The 25599-nt window shown below is 41.3% G+C and overlaps 1 protein-coding gene and 1 long non-coding RNA gene across 9 annotated transcripts in view; one reads left to right on the forward strand and one right to left on the reverse strand.

Annotated features, from left to right (window-relative positions):
* The window catches only part of CLHC1 (clathrin heavy chain linker domain containing 1), a 67345-nt gene extending 55735 nt beyond the window's left edge, over positions 1 to 11610 (forward strand). For 5 of the 7 annotated variants that reach the window (XM_005575853.5, XM_045369305.3, XM_074011779.1 and 2 more), the window contains 3 exons: positions 5714 to 5916; positions 9190 to 9369; positions 11294 to 11610. In XM_005575853.5, coding sequence (XP_005575910.1) covers positions 5714 to 5916; positions 9190 to 9369; positions 11294 to 11490 — 580 coding nt within the window. In that variant the 3' untranslated portion in view covers positions 11491 to 11610. The remainder of the gene's footprint in view (positions 1 to 5713; positions 5917 to 9189; positions 9370 to 11293) is intronic. The other 2 variants (XR_012422378.1, XM_074011780.1) reach the window with 2 other exon arrangements.
* Positions 11611 to 18697: 7087 nt separating this feature from the next.
* On the reverse strand, positions 18698 to 25193 carry LOC135966825 (uncharacterized). Of its 2 annotated transcripts, XR_010580447.2 has the most exons (5): positions 24862 to 25193; positions 24650 to 24730; positions 24382 to 24449; positions 22490 to 22649; positions 18698 to 20137 (listed from the first exon to the last, which is right to left on the reverse strand). It is a non-coding gene; the product is annotated as an uncharacterized lncRNA (long non-coding RNA). The 2 variants fall into 2 exon arrangements; XR_012422379.1 differs by lacking the exon at positions 18698 to 20137 and having other exon boundaries at positions 21658 to 22649.
* Between the last annotated feature and the right edge of the window lie 406 nt (positions 25194 to 25599).

Here is a 25599-nt window from a genome sequence, read left to right on the forward strand (position 1 = left end):
TTCGTGATCCACCCGCCTCGGCCTCCCAAAGTACTGGGATTACAGGCTTGAGCCACCGCGCCCGGCCCTGACATTGACTTTTTATTTAGAAATGTTTTGAATTTTGTTAAGCCTTGAACAAAACAAGAAAATCAGTTTTGTTAGCTTATAAAGAAAATTTGAAGGCTGGTCATGGTGGCTCATGCCTGTAATCTCAACACTTTGGGAGGCCAGGGCAGGAGGATTGCTTGAGCTTAGGGGTTCAAGATTAACCTGGGCAACATAGGAGACCTCATCTCTATGAAAAAAATAAAATAAAACAAAATAACCCAGACGTGGTGGCACATGCCTGTAGTCCCAGCTACTTAGGAGGCTGAGGTGGGAAAATCACTTGAACCCGGGAGATCAAGGCTTCAGTGAACTTGAGCATGCCACCGCACTCCAGCCTGGGCAACAGAATTAGATATTGTCTCAAAAAACAAACAACAACAACAAAAGTATACACTAGGGAAAATGAGAAAATTATTAAACGAATTATGTTAAATTTATTTTGAAAGTCTATCAGTATTTTCTAGTACCACTTATAGGTCATGTACTCTGTTAGAGTGGTCATTTAAAATTGCTGTTATAGGCCGGGCGCGGTGGCTCAAGCCTGTAATCCCAGCACTTTGGGAGGCCGAGGCGGGTGGATCACGAGGTCAGGAGATCGAGACCATCCTGGCTAACATGGTGAAACCCCGTCTCTACTAAAAATACAAAAAAAAAAAAACTAGCCGGGCGAGGTGGCGGGCGCCTGTAGTCCCAGCTACTCGGAGGCTGAGGCAGGAGAATGGCGTGAACCTGGGAGGTGGAGCTTGCAGTGAGCCGAGATCGCGCCACTGCACTCCAGCCTGGGTGACACAGCGTGAGACTCCGTCTCAAAAAAAAAAATAAAATAAAAAAAAAATAAAATAAAATTGCTGTTATAATAAATCAGATTTTTATATAGTCTTCAGCCCCTCCCTCATTGATTTCTCACAAAAAACACTGGAATGTTTTTCCCAGTGTAAGAATAAAATAAGTGTGGAATGTTAAGTATTACCTACACAACAGAGCCAGTTGCCACAGAGTAAAAGCTTGCATTGCTTTTGACATACTTTCTAATTTCCTGTTCTGGTAATAGCACTAATGTCAGAGAAGGAAACCATTAATTAAAATGAAACTTTATAGAATGTGTGAATGACATCTTTATCAGATGAATAAAAGTATATATATTAACATTGTCATCTCAACAAAAAAATTGACAAACTACGTAACTCATTATAATAAGTGTAATCTCTTTTTTAGTACTGTTAAAATTGACATTACAATTTGAAAACAAATACTTCCAAACTAAAAAGAAAAAGTTAATCTCATCCCAAAATACCCCACAGACACACCCAGAGTAATATTCAACCAAATATTTGGGCACCCTCTGGCCCAGTCAAGTTGACACATAAAATTAACCATCCCAGGAAATGTGTGCTTCCCATGTCTGCAACTTTAGTGTTTGTGAGTCAGGAAGTTTTGACTGACTTGATTATCATAAACAGGTAGGACTGTTGCTATATAATGGAGCAGAAAGGAATATTTTTGGCACTCAGGTTCCCTATTTCCTTGAAGAGAACTTAAGACTTAGATTAGGGTGCAGATCATTTACTAATAAACTACTCCTCAGGAAAATTTTTAAGGGGAGTGAAATAGGATAGGACTTAGAAAAGAGCCAAGCAGGATGTGAACTCAGTTCAAGTCTGGTATTAGCCATTATCACAGGGAGAGGGTTATAGGGCATAGACATTACACAGAGTTCTTTCCTTTTATTAAGGGGCTGGCCTTTTGTAACCCCTATCAGTCAGTCCCTGGGGGTTGAGTGTGGACTACTGGGGGTTGTGGATAGGCATAATTTTCTAGGTGAGGAGGCTACAGACACCTGAGGACAATTCTTCAGAGAAGGGGGCAACTGTGAGCTCTTAGTAGTCAGCTGGAGAAGGGGCACCAGTTCAGTAAATGGGACCTGGATGAGGCACCAGAACAGTGTCTACCATAACAACGAAACAACTTACGAAGATCTGTCAGAGAATAGATAGCAGCTGCTTGTACTGTGTCTTTGTGAAGATGGGCTGGGCTGTGCATATTGGAAGGCAGAGTAGGGAAAGGCCTCCCTGTCATCTGTCTAGTAGTTATAGCCTGCTGCTGGCAGCATAAGGGCTGTGCTTACTTGGCTCTGAATGCATAGGGATGTAGAACACATACTAGGGAATAATGAAGAGCTCTCATCTTTAAGAAGGGTATCATAAAGAGATAAATGGACATTAGTAAGCAAGCACTTCCTAAATAAAGTCATGACTTAGAAATGTCCCAAACATAAAAATGGTAGGTTTGCATACTACTACCTACTACCACTCATTTCAAATCCACCATTTCCCCTATACAACTTGATAAAGCTATCTTGATGGCACTATTTACCAGTGCAAAGTGTTTCTCCCACCCATTCTTATTATGACCTTCATTTACTGTCCACATAATAGTTAATTTTTTTTTTTTTTTGAGATGGAATTTCACTTTTGTTGTCCAGGCTGGAGCATAGTGGTGCAATCTCGGCTCACTGCAACCTCTGATTCTCGGCTTCAAGCGATTCTCCTGTATTAGCCTCCCGATTAGCTGGAATTACAGGCATGCGCCACCATGCCTGGCTAATTTTTTGTATTTTTACTAGCAACGGGGTTTCTCCATGTTGGTCAGGCTGGTCTCAAACTCCCGACCTCAGGTGATCCACCCGCCTCGGCCTCCCAAAGTGCTGGGGATTACAGGCGTGACCCACCGTGACTGGCCTGTTAATTTTGCTTTAGGAGATTTCTTCTTCATATGTATGCCCTTCTTTTCTCTCTTTGCGCCCTTCTCTCTTTCTCTGCCTGATCATGTTTCTACACCCTCCACAAAAAGTACTTATCAGGGAGCACTGGAAATGGTTTGGACTTGATGACATCATCAGAAAGTGTATGTTCTTTACCAAAACCTGTTTTAAAAAGTTCTAGTGCAAAGACACTTCAGATAAGACTAAGTTTCTTACACATAGTGATGGTTCTTGACCCATTCTACCTCTTAGTTGTAAGAATTTAAATTCTTTAATAACTATGCAGTTCTGTGACTACATGCATTGAGGAAATGCCACTAGTTTTTTTTTTTTTTTTTTTTTTTCCAGACAGAGTCTCGCTCTGTTGCCCAGTCTGGACTGCAGTGGCCGGATCTCAGCTCACTGCAAGCTCCGCCTCCCGGGTTTACGCCATTCTCCTGCCTCAGCCTCCCGAGTAGCTGGGACTACAGGCGCCCGCCACCTCGCCCGGCTAGATTTTTGTATTTTTTAGTAGAGACGGGGTTTCACCGTGTTAGCCAGGATGGTCTCCATCTCCTGACCTCGTGATCGGCCCGTCTCGGCCTCCCAAAGTGCTGGGATTACAGGCTTGAGCCACCGCGCCCGGCCGGAAATGCCACTAGTTTTAAGGATCCTGAGATAATATAACAGGGAATATTAAAGGCAATTCACATTCTTCATACTTAGTCTCTGTTTCCTGGCTTCTGCCTCTGATTATCTGGCCTCTATCACATAGCTACCTTAAAAAGCCTTCCAGTTCATTCCCAGAAGCTCAGCATAGAGCTAGCCCTTTAGCAGCCTGCCTAATGGGCTAATCATGGCTCTCTTAGTCATTCTTACCTGTGAAAAGTCTAATCACTTGGTCTACAAAGTCTAAATTTTAAGGAACCATCCTTTACTGGTATTACTTCTCTTAATTGCAGACATTGCTCCCAGGAGATAAATATCCTCTGAAATTTTAACTTTGCAAACTCAATCCTAGAAAGTAACAGTAAATAAATTTTATGCATGGATTTAGAGATTGTATATTACCTTTATTTTGACATTAAAAATTTTTAAACCAAATTTATAATCCAATATGTCTTAGATTACTGTGGGGTTAAGCATATTTTATTTTATTTATTAGCTGTTCATATTCTCCAGAGCTAGCCTGGTCTCAGATCCACTTTCAGAAGTCCCAGAAACAGTCCTCTTTGAGTTAGGAGTAAGGGTGAGACTGCCGGGCGCGGTGGCTCAAGCCTGTAATCCCAGCACTTTGGGAGGCCGAGACGGGCGGATCACTAGGTCAGGAGATCGAGACCATCCTGGCTAACACGGTGAAACCCCGTCTCTACTAAAAAATACAAAAAACTAGCCGGGCGAGGTGGCGGGCGCCTGTAGTCCCAGCTACTCAGGAGGCTGAGACAGGAGAATGGCCCGAACCCGGGAGGCGGAGCTTGCAATGAGCTGAGATCCAGCCACTGCACTCCAGCCTGGGCGACAGAGCGAGACTCCGTCTCAAAAAAAAAAAAAAAAAAAAAAAAGGAGTAAGGGTGAGAAAACCCAACAAGGGGACTTTAGGAAAACAGAAAGAGGGTATGATGAGGTGATTGGAGGGAAAAAGGGGGAGGGAACTTCCCTGGCCCCCTTCCCAGCCCTGGCCTTCTCTGAGGTGGTGACCCTTAAAAAAAATGGCATTAGTAAGATAAATAAATACTAAAATACTGGCGTTATGATTTTGCTACAGTATTTCAGTCACTACATAGACTGAAATAATTAACTTGTTCAGCCTCAGGAATTGTCGCAACTGTAGCTACTAAAACCTTTATTTTGGTATTAAAGTGTGGAAATCAGAGAACTGCTTAATTAAATAATTGATTTGTACTCAAGCTGCCTTTTGATTTAGACTCCCCCCTCTGCTGCCCACCCCAATAAACACAGAAGGCTTTATTTACTGAATTTTCAGTAAAGAGACATCGTGTAGGGGGTTCAGGATTTCATTTTAATGTTACCAGCATTTTTAGATGTATACAGACACCAATATCATACGATTGCCGTTATTTTGTAGCTATTAATTAAAAATATAAAGTATAATTTTCATACCATTAGTAATTAGAAGTGATATCTTTAATCATGTACAGATGTTCTTTTGGCTATGCTTATAGTTTCTAGGGAATTTACTCTGATAGTACAACAGATGATTAACTTCAGTTGTGTATAAAGGTGGTACACTAAAATAGGACAAGTGAAATCTATTCTGTTGACCCATCTCAAAAGAACTGCTTCTTCAGTCTTTCCTAATAGGCACAATTATGTCCATTTTCCCCTCTTGCCTCTTATAAATCTATAACAAATTTAAAAAATAACAGTGCTGTCACACTTTCTGTTTTACTTTTGGTAAAAATGCTTGCAATATCTACCTCTATGAGCTGAAATTGCTGTCACTATCTATAACCAATATTTAATAAGCTTTTATATTCCATAGGGTTTAGAATCTCGATAACTGCTTGAGAGTATTAAGACCCCCAATTATGAGAGCATTTTTGTTTACCTCGTAATTTTTAGACCTATCAGTCTTTTTAGGAGAGTTTTAATCTTGTTTGTGGTTTTTTTTGAAACTTGAGCTTTTGAGGAGCCAAAATGTCTTCCTCCAAGGGAATACACACTGATTTTTTGTTGTTGTTGTTGTTAAATCTCAGATATGTTTAATTTCTCCTACATAATCAATGGCCTATTAAATTGTAACTTGGAATTCTTGCAGGCAGTAGAAAATCCAGTTCTACTGTGCTGAATTTTCAAATATTTCAGCCTCAGCCACTCATCAGGAATTTTCTAACGTATGTCTTATTGATCTGCTTGTTCTAGACTGACATTTTCTGAGGAGGCTGGGGATGTGATTTGTGATTATGGGGAGCAGGATACTTATAACAAGGCCAAGTGCCTGGCTTTAGCTCAGATTATCTACAGTGAATGTGGCCTGCACAAGAAAGCTATTCTTTGCTTGTGTAAACAGGGTCAGACTCATAGGGTCATGGAGTACATACAGCAGTTCAAGGACTTTACTACCGGTAAGTTAAAATGTCTGCCATTTGTATACATTTGAATTCTGGACTTTAATTGTAAAATTACCCATGATAGCAGGCACTACTTTAAACTTACGTTATAAAATCAATTTTATATATACCAATAAGTGGGAAATTTGTTTTGTAATTTTTCATGAACACAGGTAAGCTGGAGCTGATTGGTTTTCATGTTAGATGTTCAAAAATATTATGTATTTCCTCAAAATAAAAACATTTAATAAACCAGATAGTCCTGGAAATATACAGTTTTAAAGATAAATTTATACAGAGTAGAATACTACATATGCGATTTTTAAAAATAATTTATTTGTAATATTTTATTTTATTTTTTATTTATTTATTTTTTGAGACAGAGTCTCACTCTGTTGCCAGGCTGGAGTGCAGTGGCGTAATCTTGGCTCACTGCATGCTCCATCTACTGGGTTCACGCCATTCTCCTGCCTCAGCCTCCCAAGTAGCTGGGACTACAGGCACCCACCACCACGCCTGGCTAATATTTTGTATTTTTAGTAGAGATGGGGTTTCATTGTGTTAGCCAGGATGTTCTCTATCTCCTGACCTCGTGATCTGCCCACCTTGGCCTCCCAAAGTGCTGGGATTACAGGCGTGAGCCACCGCGCCCAGCCTGTGATATATTTGAAGTGTAATATAAGCATAGAAATGAAGAATTTCTAATTTATTTCAAAATTTTAAAACACAATTGAGCAGTAATCTGAGATTACAATTGAGCAGTCATCTAAGAGAACTGTGGACCTTAGGGTGACCCTAGCTGGATGAGCAGATCTCTTACTCTGGATCTAGTTTGGCAATAACTCTGAGTACAGGCATTGCTGACATCTCCCCATCTCCCAGGCCACTGCCCGTCCTGATTTGCAGGCTGTGTATCCCAGTTCTAAGAAGATGCAAAATGGAACCAAACATAGCTGTTTTAGGTCACATTCTTCCAGGAAAAAGGAGTTTTAGTGGTTGTTGAATCTGGTCATTTTCAAGCAATTAATTGACTTTTTCTTAGAATCTATATTTTTTTTAAGTTACAAATTTCTTCGTTAATAGCAGCATGCCCTATACTATTATTGTAATAATAGCTAGGCTTTTTTCCATGGATTATCTCACTTAATCCTTATTTTGACTCTATGAGGTAGATTTTGTTATTGTCCCATTTTATAGATGAAAAAAATAGTATGCATCCTGGCTAACACGGTGAAACCCCGTCTCTACTAAAAAAAATACAGAAAACTAGCCGGGCGCGGTGGCGGGCGCCTGTAGTCCCAACTACTCGGGAGGCTGAGGCAGGAGAATGGCGTGAACCCGGGAGGCGGAGCTTGCAGTGAGCTGAGATCTGGCCACTGCACTCCAGCCTGGGCGGCAGAGCGAGACTCCGTCTCAAAAAAAAAAAAAAAAAAAATGAAAAAGAAAAAAATAGAATGTTTCCATACAGAGGCTAAGGCACAGCTAGAGGTAAGTGATTTGGTTGTGTAGTGACAGGACAGAATCTGGCATAGTAGGTATTAGTTAATATTCCATTACCTAAGTATACAGTTTCAGTTTCTGTGTTGTTAACTATTATTTTTCCATAGGTAAGAATTATATTAGTTAATGTTTAGACATGGGATATAGATTTTAATTACTTTTAGAATTTAAAAATTTTAGGGATAGGATCTGTAGTCCCAGCCACTCAGGAGGCTGAGATGGGAAGATCGCTTGAACCCAGACATTCTAGGCTGCAATGAGCTGTGATTGTGGCACTGCATTCCTGCCTAGGCAAGAGTGAGACCTTATCCCATAATAATAATAATAATTTTTAAAAAAGAAAATGGATTTTGAAATGTAGTAAGCGAAAGGGATATGAGGAATTCAAGACCAGCCTGGGGCAACATAGTGGGACCCTGTCTCTATATATTAAATACATTTTAAAAACCCAAGGCTTTCAGAGTTAAATTATGTTTATGGTAGTTCTTGAAAGGCTCTCAAAGTTATTCTGAAAATTACCTCTATTGTGGCCCCAAAATAATATTTTTACTTAAAAAAATTTAGGAAGTTAATACAAAGTTTACAAATTTGAGACTATAGAGTGGGGCACGGTGGTGCATGCCTGTAGTCTCAGCTATTGGGAAGGCTGAGGCGGGAGACTGCTTGAGCCCAGGAGTTTGAGGATATAGTACACAACCATTATGCCTATGATGAGTGATGCACTCCAGCCTGGGCAGCACAGTGAGACTTTGTTTTGAAAAAATTTAAGAATACAAATCATAATTGTAGCTTTAGATTACCTCAGTGGTTAACTAGTAGATTAACCCATATGGAATTGTTTTTTTTTTTTTGTGGTCAAATATAGGCAACTTCATATGGCTCCACCTCTAGCTACTTGAAATAGCTAATGGCTTCTTAAAGTTTTCATTTTTGAATTTCTAAATACTTGATAGTTTTAGGAAAAAAATTACTGAATTGCATTTTCTGTGCAAGGCACAGAAAGACATTATACTCACCAGAATTTGGTCCAAATATGAGCAACAAGATATAGACAAACAAACTGTAGTATTAGATGGAACCTTCGAAATTATCTCCACTTCGGCCGGGCACGGTGGCTCACGTCTGTAATCCCAGCACTTCAGGAAGCCGAGGCGGGCAGATCACAAGTCAGGAGATCGAGACCATCCTGGCTAACATGGTGAAACCCCGTCTCTACTAAAAATACAAAATATTAGCCAGGCACGGTGGCGGGCACCTGTAGTCCCGGCTACTTGGGAGGCTGAGACAGGAGAATGGCGTGAATCCGGGAGGCGGAGTTCGCAGTGAGCCAAGATCACACCACTGCACTCCAGCCTGGGCGACAGTGAGACTGTCTCAAAAAAAAAAAAAAAGAAAGAAAGAAATTATATCCAATTCTAGCGCTTTTCAGATGTGAAAACTGAGTTCCAAAAGAGTAAGTGACTGATGGAGCTATGATTAGAATTCAGGTTTCCTGATAGCCAATCTATATTTTTATTATACCACATTTCTTTTCGTTATAATTATTTGATTGTATTTTGGAGACTCTTATGGGTAGTTTTCCTTTGTTTTTTGCTATGCTGAGCATGATTTTTTTTAGGGGGGGCTAGGGGATAGTACTGTTGAGTTTAGGTTGGAGTGGGTCATTGAGGGCTTTGAAAGGATTAGAAAAACTGTTGATTGGCAGGTATAGACATTAGCTAGTCCTAGTTTCTAGTTGATTTATCATGTTAGGATGTTAAGATAAAGTTCTTTCATTTTTGCCTTCAGATGACCTGTTGCAGCTATTAATGTCATGTCCCCAAATTGAATTAATTCAGTGTCTCACTAAAGAGTTGAATGAGAAACAAACATCTTTATCTTTTGGTCTTGCCATACTTCATCTGTTCTCTGTAGATAAGAAAAAAATTGGCATTAAGCTACTTCAAGAAATAAATAAAGGTGGGATAGGTAAGTAGAGTAAAATGTTGTGGAAGAAATAGTAGTGGGTTATTTAGGGAGAGGTTCAAGATGATTATGCATGAGTTAACTCAAATTTCCCTAAGAGTTCCTTCTTAGCAAGAGTTAACTTTAGGAGTTTATAAATATAAAGATTGCCATGTAAATAATAATCCGTTGGCAATAGGATATGTTTCTTGAGAGAATTAAAATGAAGAGATAATCTTTATGAAGCCTGAGGGAGATGTTACAATAATTGTAATCACTAACACTAAAAACTTTATATATATTGACATGTGTATATTTAGCTATCTTTTATATGTATTTTAAATGTTATGTAGATATAAACTATATGTTTTAATTCCTAAACCAAATGTCTGTGTGTTCACATATGATATTCACTCTGAACCTAACTCTGCTGTGAATTAGAGAATAACTGATTAGGCTGGGTGTGGTGGCTCACCCCTGTAATCCCAGCACTTTGGGAGGCTGAGGCGGGTGGATCGCTTGAGCTCAGGAGTTCAAGACCAGCCTGGGTGACATGGCAAAACCCTGTCTCTATGAAAAAAATACAAAAACTAGCCAGGTGTGGTGGCATGCACCTGTAGTCCCAGCTACTCAAGAGGCAGAGGTGGAAGCATCGCCTGAGCCCAGGGAGCTCAAGGCTACAGTGAACCGTGATTGTGCCACTGTACTCCCTGCCTCAAAAAAAAAAAAGAGAGAGAGAGAGAGAATAATTAAAACTCACTTTTATTTTCTTTTCATTAATTTAATATAGGAAGTTGAGCAGACAACTTGATTTTAAATTACTTGAAAACATATTTTGGAAGATAACTATATTTTGAAATTATCATTACAAATATCGACTAAAATATTTTTGTAGAAAAATGATAATTATGGTAGAAATAAAATTATAGTGATGACAGTGTTCTAAAAAGTGATCCTCTTTTATGAAGTACCATAAGTAATGCAGGTAATAGATAAGAAATGAGTTCCATAAACTGATAGATCACTAAGATATTTTTAAAAGTAAATAATATTAAATTTCTTTAACAAAATGATTTTATTTCCTTAAGAAAAATATTTGTTATAGAAGCCCCATCATTAAGAGGTCTCCATCTAGAGACAGGATGAAGAGTTTGTCAAAGAGTTTCTTAAGTCCTTGGGTTAGCAGCACTAAGGCATTTATATAAGTGTTTGAAATCATGAAAACTTCACCTATAGGTCCACAGTTATTTGATAGTTTCTAGTGGTGCCTTATAGACTCTTTGAATAAGAATGAGCCCACATTCATCACTTTCTGAGCTCCTGCCTTATAGCCTTCAACATCTGCTACCATAACAAGAAGGCAAGGCCGGGCGCGGTGGCTCAAGCCTGTAATCCCAGCACTTTGGGAGGCCGAGACGGGCGGATCACGAGGTCAGGAGATCGAGACCATCCTGGCTAACACGGTGAAACCCCGTCTCTACTAAAAAATACAAAAAACTAGCCGGGCGAGGTGGCGGGCGCCTGTAGTCCCAGCTACTCGGGAGGCTGAGGCAGGAGAATGGCGTGAACCCGGGAGGCGGAGCTTGCAGTGAGCTGAGATCCGGCCACTGCACTCCAGCCTGGGCGGCAGAGCGAGACTCCGTCTCAAAAAAAAAAAAAAAAAAAAAACAAGAAGGCAATGAGTGGAGACGTGCAATGTGAGAAGTGGTAAAGGGTTGAATTGAGACATCAAGAGGTTAATGATAAGGGAGGAGGAGAAGGAACTAACATGAATACTTACCATGAGCTAGACTGAGCACTGCATGTTATATCATTAGTCTTAGGGGAATCAGGTAGAGTTTAACAGTAACTGAGTTGAGATTATATCCTTTTCTATTTTTGAAAAATCACTAAAGTATGGATTATCAAATAAGTGCCATACTGTAATATTGTATTTTTTTCCCCACAGATGCAGTAGAAAGTCTTATGATAAATGATTCATTTTGCTCCACAGAAAGGTGGCAAGAAGTGGCAAATATATGTTCACAGAATGGCTTTGACAAATTATCTAATGACATCATGTCTATTCTTCGATCTCAGGCTGCAGTTACAGAAATTTCTGAAGAGGATGACGCAGTTAACCTAATGGAACATGTGTTTTGGTAGTTCTATGTCTTAACCAGCTGAGGGAGCTTGTACAACACTTTATGTATGCTGGTTGGGCAAACTGATTTTAACATAACTAACTTATAAATAAATTTAGAGTAAGCTCTCAGAAATAAATCACACTTTTGTTATGATGACATTTGGATTTGTCTTTGAAATATTTATACCATTGCTTCCTTTTTCCCATATGGTCATTTCTTATATTGAATCTTGATAAAATCCAAGATTATAACTTTGTGCGAAACAGTGTAGGCATTTTTATCTAAGGACATAAGCTAATGTCCAGATATATTACTTTCTGATGATGTAATATGATAGCAAGAACTAAAGAAGGTGCAGGTAGTATCCTGTATATTAGACTGTCTTCCCAAATGTGAAATGCTACAAGCCTGACTTGACAAGAAAAGCAGGATATCATTTCAAGGTTGGACTTGCTGGCAAAAACCTGGAGTACAGTAATTTTGTATTGCTGATTTAAAGATGTGCCCCATGCTTTGATATATATAAATATGGCAAAGCTTAAGCTTCTAGTATAAAAGCTGGGAATCTTGGCATATTATTACTTAAAGAGAGGACCAGTCGAATTTTGCATAGAAGTAGACCTGTGATACCTATAGGTATGGAAAATATGTCATAAGAAGTGGTTTTGGATGATTTCAAGTATCTGAATAAGTATTTGATTGAAAATTCTGAAAGTTCTGTGCCGTGGACTGTTGTAATATTTAAAATATTTAATGATTAGTATGGCATGGGCACAAATCGAACAGAACAGATACCTGATTAATCAGAACAGCCTTTAGCCCTTATGCCACACCAGAGCATACTAGCTAAATGTTAGCCTGGACCATGGAACATGGTTAAAATGAGCTGCTGGCTGGGCGGGGTAGCTCATGTCTGTAATGCCAGCACTTTGGGAGGTTGAGGCAGGAGGATCACTTGAGCCCAAGAGTTTGAGACCAGCTAGGTAACACACTGAGATCCCGTCTCTGTTATTAAAAAAAGAAAAAAAATTTTCAAGTAAAAAATGAAAATGAGCTGCTATTAGAATAAGAGCAAAGAGCATAACTTTTCCCCTCCTAAACTTAAATTGCATATGTATTTTTATGTTATAGTGGAAAGAAGATGAACAGGGAGTCAGACAGCTTCATATTAAAATTCTGGTCCTACCTCTTACTCATTTATAAAATATGGGCAGTCCTCCCTTAGGCTTGTTGTGAGGATTAGTGATAATATATGTGTAGTGTAAGTGTATAACATGATAGAGGAACTTAGTAAAAGATAGCTATAATTCCTTTGTAATAGGCCCCAGAAACACACATTTCTCTACTTAGTTTGTACTTACTAAATCCCATATGTCTATTCATTTGTATTTATATGTTTATCCTTCTTTAAAGTATTTGATATATTGGTACAACTTACTGCTGATATTATCTGTCCACACTCGTATTAGGGTTGCCTGGCTTATTTTATAAATTCAGAAGCATTCAAGCTGAGTTTTTAATTTTTCCATTTGGTGCTAAACAGAGTACTGGATAATTATAATTCAGCTTTCTAAAACGTAGCATTTTTAAAGTAATACATGTGCATAGTTTAAAAAGCAATTTATTACTAAAAGACTTATCAAAATAATATTTTGATTTTTGGCCTTCATGCTAGCTGTTGAAAAGAACAGATAAAGGATGGAAAAAAGGAATGGAAAGGGAGAAGTATTTCAGCAGCACTGGTTCTTTGTGTACCAATGACTTAAAACCTTTTTTTTTTTTTTTCTTTGAGACCTATATGATTGATAGAAAGCTATTATGTGTCTGTTGACAGAGCTTAGAAAAAACATGTCTCCATGAAAGCCGGGAGGATGAAGTAAGTATATAAATCTAGAGAAAGCTTAAACAGCCGTTGTTGTTCTTCATTTCTAATTTTGCCTTGTTTTTCCTTTGCTCATTATTACTCCTTCTCAGCTAGCATTGCCATTGGCAGCTTTCCCAAGGAAAGTGAAAGTTGTTAAGTGAATATAAATTAAAATGCCTGGTGATGGAAAATGGAGTTGGGAGGAAGAGCAAGATTATAAAGTTAAATGAGAAAGGAGAAAGAATTGAGTTGTGAGCTACAGAGGGCTTTGAAGCTGTCAGAGCCTCCGTGTAAGCTACACTGAAGGAGGTATCATCTGGGCCTCAGCACAGAAACCTGCATTCTAGACCAGCCCCACCACTGTCTAGCTACGTGTCCTTTTCCTCATGCTTAAGATAAATTTATTTTGAGTAGATAACTCCTCTTGTCATTTCCACCTCTAAAATTCAGTAATTCTGAAAAGGTACAAATTATTTCCCAATGCTTCTTGACCTTCAGCCTAAATTTGAAATACTACAATTCAAAATCAGCATCAACAACATCTACTGAATACCTATTTTGCATACAATTTCTGCTAGCAAGATTACAACTTCAATGGAAACACACAGCATATTTTAAAAGTTACTACTAATAATTCCTTAGCATTATCTAATAGTCCATATTCAAATTTCACCAGTTGCTTAAAAATGCCTTTTAACATTTGAATTGTTCCAATGAAGATTTAACCAACGTTCGTGTGTTCCATTAGGTCTTGCTGTCTTGAGCGTGTCTTCTCTCTTTTTTTCTTCTTGCCATTGATTGCTTTACATAGCAGTTGCATAGCAAGAGCCATGATGAAGTAAGTTTCTCTGATTTCACATTAGGTTTTCTTTCTACCACACCATTGAGGAAAGGAAGGTATTTTTTCCAAGATTTAATTGTAACTAGTTACATTTTTGTTTATTGTAGTCATGCATGTATCAGAATGAATTTCTATTAAATTCATTCATTTGGAAAGGTTTAGAGACGTTCTGAAACAGAAATCTAATCTAATGAAAAAAATTTTCTTAATATTTAGAACTTTTCCTAAATCCTGAATTAACTAAGAAATGAACCATTAAATTAATCACTTTTTTAACTTTTTTTTTTTTTTTTTTTTTGAGACGGAGTCTCGCTCTGTCACCCAGGCTGGAGTGCAGTGGCCGGATCTCAGCTCACTGCAAGCTCCGCCTCCCGGGTTCACGCCATTCTCCAGCCTCAGCCTCCCGAGTAGCTGGGACTACAGGCGCCCGCCGCCTCGCCCGGCTAGTTTTTTGTATTTCTTAATAGAGACGGGGTTTCACCGTGTTAGCCAGGATGGTCTCGATCTCCTGACCTCGTGATCCGCCCGTCTCGGCCTCCCAAAGTGCTGGGATTACAGGCTTGAGCCACCGCGCCCGGCCCACTTTTTTAACTTTAAAAGATGAAAAACTGATACTTTTTAGGTGCCTGGAATTCTGTTGGATTCCTAAAGCATATGTTAAGTCAAAAATCATAGCAGAGGCCTTATTTTTTTTTTTTAACTTTGTACATTTCATAGAAAGCTTGTACGTTTCTTCCATTCTTTCTCAGAAAAAAAACAGCATTTAACAAATGTTCGGTGTAGCACTACTGAAAATATAAAACTGTCAATTTGCTAGTAGTTATAATGCGTTGTGTTCTTGAATAAAAATATATTGGATACATAAAAAAGACACTATTTTTTATATAATTTTTTTCATTTTTTTAAATTGATAATTATCTACAGGTACCCTCCCTACCTAGAGGATCTGTGTCTACCTATAGAGGTCTGGCACTACTGTAAATGATTGAAATGTATCACAGTCAGGGAAAGGAGGATCTGAGGACTTTTTGAAAGGGACAATTGTGATAAATTCCACGCAACTTTTATTATGCAGGACTGTGGACTCGGTGTTACCTTCTGGGAGGCTGGAAATGTAGATTTGATGTAAGCAGTCCTGATTTTTCAGAATACTGTGTGGGCCAAAGAAAACACATCAGCAGACCAGACTTGACCTGCAGGTCACTCATTTGAAACCTCTGTCCTAAACTGAGGCTAGATTTGATTTCTTGTTTCCATCAACTTTATTTTTATTTATTTATTTATTTATTGAGACAGTCTTGCTCTGTCACCCAGGCTGGAGTACAGTGACGCAATCTCAGCTCACTACAACCTCCGTCTCCTAAGTTCAAGCGATTCTCCTGCCTCAGCCTCCTGAGTAGCTGAGATTACAGGTGCCCACCACCACACCCAGATAATTTTTGTATTTTTAGTAGAAATGGGATTTCACCATGTTGGCCAGGCTGGTCTCAAACTCCTGACCTCAAGTGATCCATCTGCTTCGGCCTTCCAAAGTGCTGGGATTACAGGCGTGAGTCGCCATGCCTGGCCTCCATCAACTTTAAATGAAGCTTTTTGAGTGGATAAAGATAGTAAAGAATTACCATATTTTCTCATTTGGTGCCAGGCACGGTGGCTCATGCCTGTAATCCCAGCACTTTGGGAGGCTGAAGCCGGTGGATCACGAGATCAGGAGATCGAGACTATCCTGGCTAACATGGTAAAACCCTGTCTCTACTAAAAATACAAAAAATTAGCAGGGCATCGTGGCAGGTGCCTGTAGTCCCAGCTACTCGGGAGGCTGAGGCAGGAGAATGGCATGAACCCGGGAGGTGGAGCTTGCTGTGAGCCCAGATTGCGCCACTGTACTCCAGCCTGGGCGACAGAGCAAGCTCCGTCTCAAAAAAAAAAAAAAAAAAATTACCTTTTTTTCTCATTTGGAAAAGCCTACTGCAGAATACCCAATTTACTGATGTAACAGAAGCAGAAGGGAGGATAAAGGATAGAGCTACTATGTGGAAGCCAATCCAGTATGGAGGCCATTTTGGTTTCTAATGCAGAGGAACGTGTAAGATAACATAGATGCAATCTGTGTGTAGAAAGAGAAAAAGGTACAGAGTCCTTAAGTGATTTTGACTTCCCCCAACCCCACTCTAAAAAATTAATCTATAGTATTCTTCCCCAACTGTATGCCATAAGCTTGGTTAAGAAGTAGTAGTATAGTTTTAAAATAGAGGCTACAAAATTACATTTTGAAGATTTGCCTACATGGATCCTTGTCTCTATCCAGTTAGCTCTTCAGTGGAAATTCCACTGTGGCTGTGGGGGGGTTTCCATTATCATGTTGTATATAAACTGCAGCAATAATCACCACCAAGCATTTTTAGCTCTCCATTGGGTGCAAACTCTACCTTTAAACTCCCATGTGTATTAATGTGTTAGGGCCACACTGAGAAGGATCCACCTTTTCCACTCAAGGAACAGTTGTGTGGGCTAAATTCTGTTTTCTTGTTTTATTAGGTCAGATAATAAAGATACTATCATAAATAGAGTGAGCTTTAGGTGAGTTTGTGCTTAACAGGAAGGGCATGTCACCCTTCCACCACTTTGGTTGTACACAGATCAGAATGTGTAACAACACATTCCCATCCATTTTCTCCTGGAACTCTTCCTTCACCTCATACTGCTCACACATTTTGACTATGTTGTTGTTGTTGTTTGAGGTGGAGTTTCCCTCTGTCGCTCAGGCTGGAGGGCAGTGGCGCGATCTCGGCTCACTGCAACCTCCGCCTTCCGGGTTCAAGTGAGTCTCTTGCCTCAGCCTCCTGAGTAGCTGAGACTACAGGCGCCCCCCACCATGCCTGGCTAATTTTTGTATTTTTAGTAGAGATGGAGTTTCACCATGTTGTCCAGACTGGTCTCAAACTCCTGACCTCAGGTGATCTGCCCGCCTCGGCCTCCCAAAGTGCTGGGATTACAGGCATGAGTCACCATGCCCGGCCTGCTCACACATTTTGAAAATGTACATTTTGGAAGCAGCCCCCAGCAGTGGGACTGAATTGTCAAAGATTTTTGCCAAATTGCTTGAAGAGTTAGGCGTTTATGAATTAACGATCATGAGTTTTGATTGCAGGCCCTGACCAATCCAAAGAGTTTAAAAAGTCAGTTTAAAAAGTCAGCTTGAAAAGTCTTCATGCTGTTTTTGGCCAGCCTCCCTGAGGTGAGTACTTAATATTGATCAGCTTCTGAACACAACATCAAGAAACAGGTTCGTGCTGCTACTAGGATCAATAATAAGGATGGGAAAAACATTGGCAGAGAGATTCCAGTGGCCTTCCAGATTGCAGTGCAGAGACCCTGCTTGCATCAGAGCTTTAATCTTGGCATCAGAGAATGTGACTCTCCCTGTTTTCATGAGGGTGCAGGGACAGGGAGAATAATTGCCAAGGCTATTCCTTCTATTCCTTTGCCCAGGTTGGTCCCTTAGAGATGGGGAAAACTCCTTTATGCTATTTGTGTATATAAATAGTCTCCAAGATTCCTCTACCCTCTGGGTATGCTTTTTCAGGTGTCAAATGAACATGATAATATTTTCTAAGAGATGATTTTCATGCTGACCATTTCTGTAAGGAACAAGAGGTCTTGAAGAGCTCATAACACCAGTAGCAAATACCAGAAAAAGGTGCGTTATCTTAAACCCAAGTGACACATAAATTAGATATCAATAAGATTACAGCTACTCCTATTCTGTGATTTGTAATCCATGAAAAATTGCTCACAAAATGAATATTTCCTAAATGAAATAGGACTGAAATAGTTATTTTGAAGAAATTTTCCTGGGAATGCTCTGTTAAATGAATCACCAATTCCTAATTTATCTGCCTGATAAATGTTAGCTTTGCCTAATGCAAGGTATCCCATTGATAGGGATAATAGCAGGCACCACAAGCACTTGTTAAAATCATCTTTGCTTAAATGCTAAATAGAATATTGAAACTAGTTTTGAGGCTTCACATTAAGAAAACTATTACTGGGCTGGACGCGGTGGCTCAAGCCTGTAATCCCAGCACTTTGGGAGGCCGAGATGGGCGGATCACGAGGTCAGGAGATCGAGACCATCCTGGCTAACACCGTGAAACCCCGTCTCTACTAAAAAATACAAAAAACTAGCCGGGCGAGGTGGCGGGCGCCTGTAGTTCCAGCTACTCGGGAGGCTGAGGCAGGAGAATGGCATAAACCCGGGAGGCGGAGCTTGCAGTGAGCTGAGATCCGGCCACTGCACTCCGGCCTGGGCGACAGAACAAGACTCCGTCTCAAAAAAAAAGAAAAAGAAAAAAAACTATTACTAATTTTGAGCATGTATAGATCATGGAGATGTAGAAAGAAAAGTTGGAGGAATGGGGTTATTCAATCTGGGAAGAAAAGAACAGTTCTGCCTTTGAGTGTCCAAAAGCCTTCACATTAAGGAGACAACCAACTCTAAGCCACATGAGCCACAGAACTAAATAATAAACAATTTTTATTTGACACAATAATTTGCTGATGGTGGAGATCGTGAAGGCTGATATTGGGTGAATAAAGAAAGTTGTAGAAGGAGCTACTCTGAAGGTCTTAAAAAATAAATGAGTTGCTCTCTTCCGTTTGATATAATTATGGTAGTTTCTGGGTTTTGGAGGAGTCCTTAAGAAAATTCTTGAGATGATCTTTTTTGAGAAGACTTGTGCAACACTCAAAATTACTTAATCCAACAACCATTTCCTGATTACCTACTAAAAGATGAATAAGACATCCTGTCTATCTCCTGGGTACTTGCAATCTAGAAGTAAAGTTGTACATAAACAATTGTAATACAACATGGTAGAGTTAAAATGGAAACATTTACAGAACAATGACCTTTCTTGGTTAGGATTTACTAGAATATGTGCCAGTTTGACTCAGTAGATGGCAGCAGAGATGCCAGCAAGACCTTCAGTGATTTGAATTGTTTCTATGGGGAAGAAGTGAGGCTGGTCCTATTGTTTCTAGTCACATTTTTCAATACAGTCATATTTTCTGGTTGGAAAGCTTGAGCAGCTCGAGGACCATTCTTGGGGGATTTGTGTTCTTAAGAAGATGGCCCTTTAAAGAAAAAAGTTACTCTATATGAAAATATGTAAACATCCAAGCACTTTTTAATATTTAGCTTTTCAGTGAAATAGGGATGAGGGTGGGGTGAGTGGGGTGAGTCCAGGCCTGGAGAGAGGGCTTTGTTTTCTAAACATAGAATTTATTTTCAAGGCACTTCAAAGGCTGTATTGTAGTAGGATCCTGCTCGTTATGCAGCAATCCTACACTGTTAGACGCTTGACCAGGCCCCTCGTGGCTTGGCTGACTTTTCTGTTTGTGCTGCTTTGGGTTGAAGCACAGGCTAGTTGAAGAGTTGTTGCTGATGCCGTAACTGTAGCTTTGAAACCTTCTGGCATGCCCAGTGTATTCTTCAGGAAACTAAGAAATGTAGACTTGAAAATAACCCAAGCCGGACAACTTGTTGCCAGATCGTGGGGAGTTTGTTCTCCCAAAATCATTGAGATGGTTTCAAAACTAACTGAAGAGAGTGCCTGGTTATTCTGCTTGCACAGTGCTCAAGCCTTGATTCAAAGTGGAGCAGTGAGATTAGTACAGAGGTGAAAGCAAGAGGCATCTCTGTATGCCTCTGAAGCAGACCCTAGCCTAGGAAGTAATTCTGAGACTTCTTTATTATTTTCTGACCAGAACTGCCAGCTCACGGATCCCCACATACCACATAGCTTTTGAAGGGAGACTGTAAGCCAAGGTTAAGTCTTCTTTCACCCCACAGTTGGGGTTTTCTTTGTTGTCTTTGTTCCTCAGCTCTGTCTCCATCAAAAACAAGATAATGAGCTTGTTGGTCAAGCGGCTTGTAATTTTCCCAGGTCAGCTGAGTGTCTAGAGAAGGAGAAACAAGGCCTGAAGATTCCTGAGTAGTTGAATACATTTAGGAGGACAGAGAATTATTTGTAAGTCAGGGTTTCTCAACCTCAGCACTATTGATAGTTTGGACGGGATAATTCTTTGTTATGTGAGGTTGTCCTGTGACCTTGTAGATACAGGACACTAGATGCCAATAATCACCCTCCCCCACCCCAGTTCCCCTGGCTATCAGAAATGGTGTGAGGCCATGCCCAGTGGTTTAGCACCACTAGTGTGAGTTTTCCTCATGAGTATAAAAACTCTACCATTCCACAGTTAAATGTCATAATTACTGGGTGGGTCTTCTGTAAAGAGGGTCAGAGATTGCAAAGGGCCTGGACCTCCATTATTTCTTTCTCCAACATAAATTACTACTTATCATTGCAGATCCAGAAGGCATCTTTTTTTTTTTTTTTTTTTTTTTTTTTTTTTGAGATGGAGTCTTGCTCTGTCGCCAGGCTGGAGTGCAGTGGCGCCATCTGGGTTCACCCAACCTCCGACTCCCTGGTTCAAGCGATTCTCCTGCCTCAGCCTCTTGAGTAGCTGGAATTAGGGGCACACACCACGGCGCCCTACTAATTTTTGTATTTTTAGTAGAGACAGTGTTTCACCATATTGGCCAGGATGGTCTCAATCTCCTGACCTCATGATCCACCCACCTCAGCCTCCCAAAGTGCTGGGATTAAAGGAGTGAGCTACCGCACCTGGCCCAGAAAACATCTTGAGCTTTTTTTTCTTTTTTATTTTTGAGACAGAGTCTCACTCTGTCACCCAGGCTGGAGTGCAGTGGCCGGATCTCAGCTCACTGCAAGCTCCGCCTCCCGGGTTCACGCCATTCTCCTGCCTCAGACTCCCGAGTAGCTGGGACTACAGGCGCCCGCCACCAGGCCCCGCTAATTCTTTTGTATTTTTAGTAGAGATGGGGGGTTTCACTGTGTTAGCCAGGATGGTCTCAATCTCCCGACCTCGTGATCCGCCCGCCTTGGCCTCCCAAAGTGCTGGGATTACAGGCTTGAGCCACTACGCCCGGCCACATCTTGAGCTTTGTACGTGGAAACAAACAAACAAACGAAACAAAACAGGGCTTATCTCACTTTCAACTCAGAAATCTAAGTATGTCAGGGATTCTTGCTAAGACAGAAGTAACTGATGTGCTCAGATTTCTCTTGTAGGCAGAAGCATATCACCTTCAAGCATGAGCTGCCTGCCTTCCGAACTCTGCAGACCGCCTCTTCCGTTCTCTGGGGCACGTTGGCTTCTCTGTTCCTAGGTTTAACCTTTCTTCTTCCCACCTCTTGATCCCTTTATGTCTTCAGCTAGGAGCCCAGTCAGAGTCTCCAGGCTGTGGAAATGCTTGCTTGGAAGAGTGGGAACCAAAGTGCCCTCAGTGGCTTTAGAATGTGATTTGTTATTGCATCCACTTGTGCCATTTGCCACAGAGGATGATAAAGGTGGCTCTAATAGGTGAGAAATTGGCATAGCCATTAAACTGACTGACATTCAAACCAAGCTTTATTACAGAAAGCTACAGAGATGATAGGATTGAAAACATGACCTTTTGCCAGAAAGCTAGTGGGAAATAGGATCATTAACCTTGAAGAAATATTAAAGATTAACCATAAAGGATTACTGAATGGAGAACCTTATACATGTTTTCTACTTCTGCTTGAGACAACAAAAAGAAATTAACACAGGAATTTAATTGAAATTAAAACTTTAAATTATTGCAGGGAGGCATTTTTGAGAGTTAGGGTTTATGAACTTTATAGGGGTGACAGTACCGAGGGTGGGTTTGGAGCGCTCTTTAAAGGTTTTTTTTTTTTTTTTTTTTTTTTTTTTTTGAGACGGAGTCTCGCTGTGTCTCCCAGGCTGGAGTGCAGTGGCCTGATCTCGGCTCACTGCAAGCTCCGCCTCCCGGGTTCCTGCCATTCTCCCGCCTCAGCCTCCCGAGTAGCTGAGACTACAGGCGCCCGCCACCACGCCCGGCTAGTTTTTTGTATTTTTAGTAGAGACAGGGTTTCACCGTGTTAGCCAGGATAGTCTCGATCTCCTGACCTCGTGATCCACCCGCCTCAGCCTCCCAAAGTGCTGGGATTACAGGCTTGAGCCACCGCGCCCGGCCTTTAAAGGTTTTAAGAAGTGGCTGTACCTATATCTGACTGATGGGTTGAGGAAGGGCAGGTCCTGTAAGGGAAGGGATCACCTTTTCAGTCCCCCTGCTCTGATGTTTTGATGGCCCAATACACATGTTGTGGTTGACCGTGAGGTGGCACCAAACTTAATTCTCTAAATAAGGACTTGGGCACTGTTCTTCACGGTGTGAGTTACCTGACCAGACTCAGCAGATGACAATCTTCTCTCTGCCTTCAGCAGGGCTCTGCACATTGACTTCACAAGCAGTGTTGTGGGTAGGGCTCCCCGAAAAGCTGACTCTGAGACAGAGGTTTGTGTGCAGGCTGTTCATTAGGAAGGGCTCTCCATATCCACACTGTGGAAGGGAAGAGAAGAAAGCAGGGTTGGGCAGAGGGAGAAGCTAAGCTCTGAAGCAGTCCCAGCAAAGAGCTCAGCTGACCACTTGGAATGCACTGAAGCTGGGAGGGCTCTTCTGAGGTATCCCCAGTTGGTGTGTGGAGCCAGGCCTTTAGACTCCTGTGGATGAGTCACTGGATAAGGGGCTGCCACTGGAAGTAGGCATGACTTGGGCAGGGTAGTTTCCTTCAGCCCAGGGAGTCCCTAAGAGTGCTGATGGCCAAGGATCTTGCTCTAGCAGCTTTTTGACCATGTGGGGGAATAACTCTTCATTCATGAAAGGGGATCTGGGAGCATCACAGCGTCCACCACAGCAGCTTTCCCTGGCTTCTTCTTGGGTCTGAGTCTTTCCTTCACTCTTTACATAAGAAGCCTTTTCCTCCAGGAACATATTTCCCTTCCCCTCATTCCCACCAAACCCTTTGCCACCCCAGTACAGGGAGTGAGTGCAGAGCCACAGATTCTGTTTATTCTGAAATGTATTCCTCCCTCCCTCTTTTCTCATCTTCTTCATTTCTCTCTTTCACCTCTAGATTCATGGCCTTGTGACAGCCAGCCTAGATGGCAAGCTAAATGTCAAGCTGATTTATTCCTCTTTGGAGAGTTTCCATTCTCCCTTTCATGGCTGTAAATTCCCTTTCTGTCCTTTGCAAACACCTTGTGGATGAATCCCCAGCGCAGTAGTGCAGTCGACAGAATGCTGGACTGCAGCCTGCGTTAGCTGAAGCAGTCGTTTGTAGGAGCTCAGTCAAGGCCTGTTTCCTCCATTAGTTCTCCAAAACAGGCAGAGGCCATAGAACCAAGTGATCTCCTTCTAACTCCAGCATTCAATAATATTTTGATTTGAAGGATTTTCACAACAGGAAATGGCAACAAAAGAGATGCCAGATTCTTTGCTGCTTATCTCACCCACACAGAATACCAAAGTCTCTTTTCCCAAATAAATGCAAGATGTGGGATTAGTTATGGCATAGCCTGAAGTGTTTGGGGGAGTGAAAGTTTTAAAACCCCAGAACGTCTTGGAAACCAGTCTGTATCGAAATCAGCAAGTTCTTAGCAGCTCATCTTGCAGCTGCACCTAGCCTGTCTGGGAGGCTCCTGTGGAAGGGTAAGTGAAGGTGAATCAGGACTTGTGTTGGGCTGCATTTGAAATGCACGGAGCAGCACACTGCAGCAAGAGAGGTTTCCTGCTGGCTTCATTCTACTGGCCTCCCTCCCCTTTTATTAATCTTAATTTAATTGAATTTAGCTATCAGTGTCGGTATTTTCTGTAGCGAATTTTTTTTTTTTTAAGGCATGAGGCGGAGCCATTGTAAACACTGGCCCTTAGAAGGAACTCGGCTCAGATACCGGGTAGAGACCCCCTTCAAACTGTCCTTTCTATTCCAGGCTGGGTGTCTCATTCAGTAGTGACAGACTGAGAAATGAGCGGCACAGGTTAAAGATAGAGGAGGTAGAAGCAGGAGAGAAAAGGTTAGTGGAAAAGTGAACTTGACTGTTCGGAGGGCAGAGCTGAGCTTATTTGCATAGTAACTCAGGGGTGGTTACTTATTTACGAAACACATTTCTTATGAGGTGTGGAAAATAGGCTACCTGTGAACCTGATCTCTGGCCTGGAATGCTCATGATCAGGAGGCAGAGCCCAGCAGGGACCCCACTCCCAAGACCTTCCATTTCACCTCTTTAATTACCTGCAGAAGCAGCAGAATCCGAAACATCTTGTTTGCTTGTCTTCCCCTCCTGGCGAGACTCTGAGGTCCTAAAGAGCCGGGATAAGTTTTTGGTCACTATTGTTTTCCTTGGCATATGGCAGGCCTTCAGTAAATAAATGGGTAATGAATGAGCATTGGAGTAACCTGCTGAGTGACTTGGCGGTGAACCTGGAAGCAACCTGGAAGTTGGAGACCGGTAAATACAAAAGAGAAGGAGAGGTTTTGGATCCCAGACTTAGACACATACCCTGAAGTGAGAGGAGGGAGTTACATCAGAGCCTGAGGGACAGAGCGGCACCATTTGAAGTAGAGGTCAGCTGTAGACACGCTGCAGGAGAAAATCACAAACAAACTTGACCTTCTACCAAGTACATGGACTGACTTCTTCAGAACAAGGCAAAAACCAAAATAACACCTTAAAAAAGGCCTACCCCCAGACAGGAATTCCCCCAGACTCACGGTAATGCTGTAGTTACATGCCAGAAAGAACAAAGAAGTGATTTAAGCATCCTGAAATTGAAACGGCTATTGCTAAACGCGGGAGAATCAGCAGAATCATTAGATTCCAGAAAATGCCGAACCTCTAAGGCCTCTGTTTTCTTCCATCCTGATGTTAGATTGCTGGCAGCCCACGCTGAGCTGCTTTATGAGAATGTGCAGCTAGGCCACTGCCTCTAGAGAGATGAGGGAGGAAGGAAGGGCAAGCTTGACTTGCTTGGAATGTGGAAGCTCTGTGTTGAAGATGAGTGAACCAGCACCGGGCACTGCTGTCTCTGCTCCTGCTGACGAATGAGGATATGGCTGGCCTTTTCAGCTGATTAGATGCAGACATGGGTATCTCCGAGTATATATATCAGTCAGGGCCCGCCTTACAGGAAAATAGAATTTATCCATAAGGGTTCAAATAAAAAGACTTTAATAAAGAGATTATTACGAGAGATTTGGGCAAGGTTAAGAGAACCACTAAGGAATGTTGAGTACCCAGAGGCTGCCTCAGTCAGGAACCATTACCTCCCATGGAGATAGGGCATGAGGAGGAAGGAAATCACAGTAACAGAACCAGGAAGAGCTAGAGCTCTGAGAAGGGGACTCTGTGGGAGCTGTCACCATGGAGGGCAGGGATGCAGGGACTGTCAGAGATAGGGCACCAAAGAAAGATAGGGGTGAGGAGGAGAGGTACCCCGCCATCACTGGTGT

This window comes from Macaca fascicularis, chromosome 13, assembly GCF_037993035.2.
Source record: "Macaca fascicularis isolate 582-1 chromosome 13, T2T-MFA8v1.1".
Classification (NCBI taxonomy): Eukaryota; Metazoa; Chordata; class Mammalia; order Primates; family Cercopithecidae; genus Macaca; species Macaca fascicularis.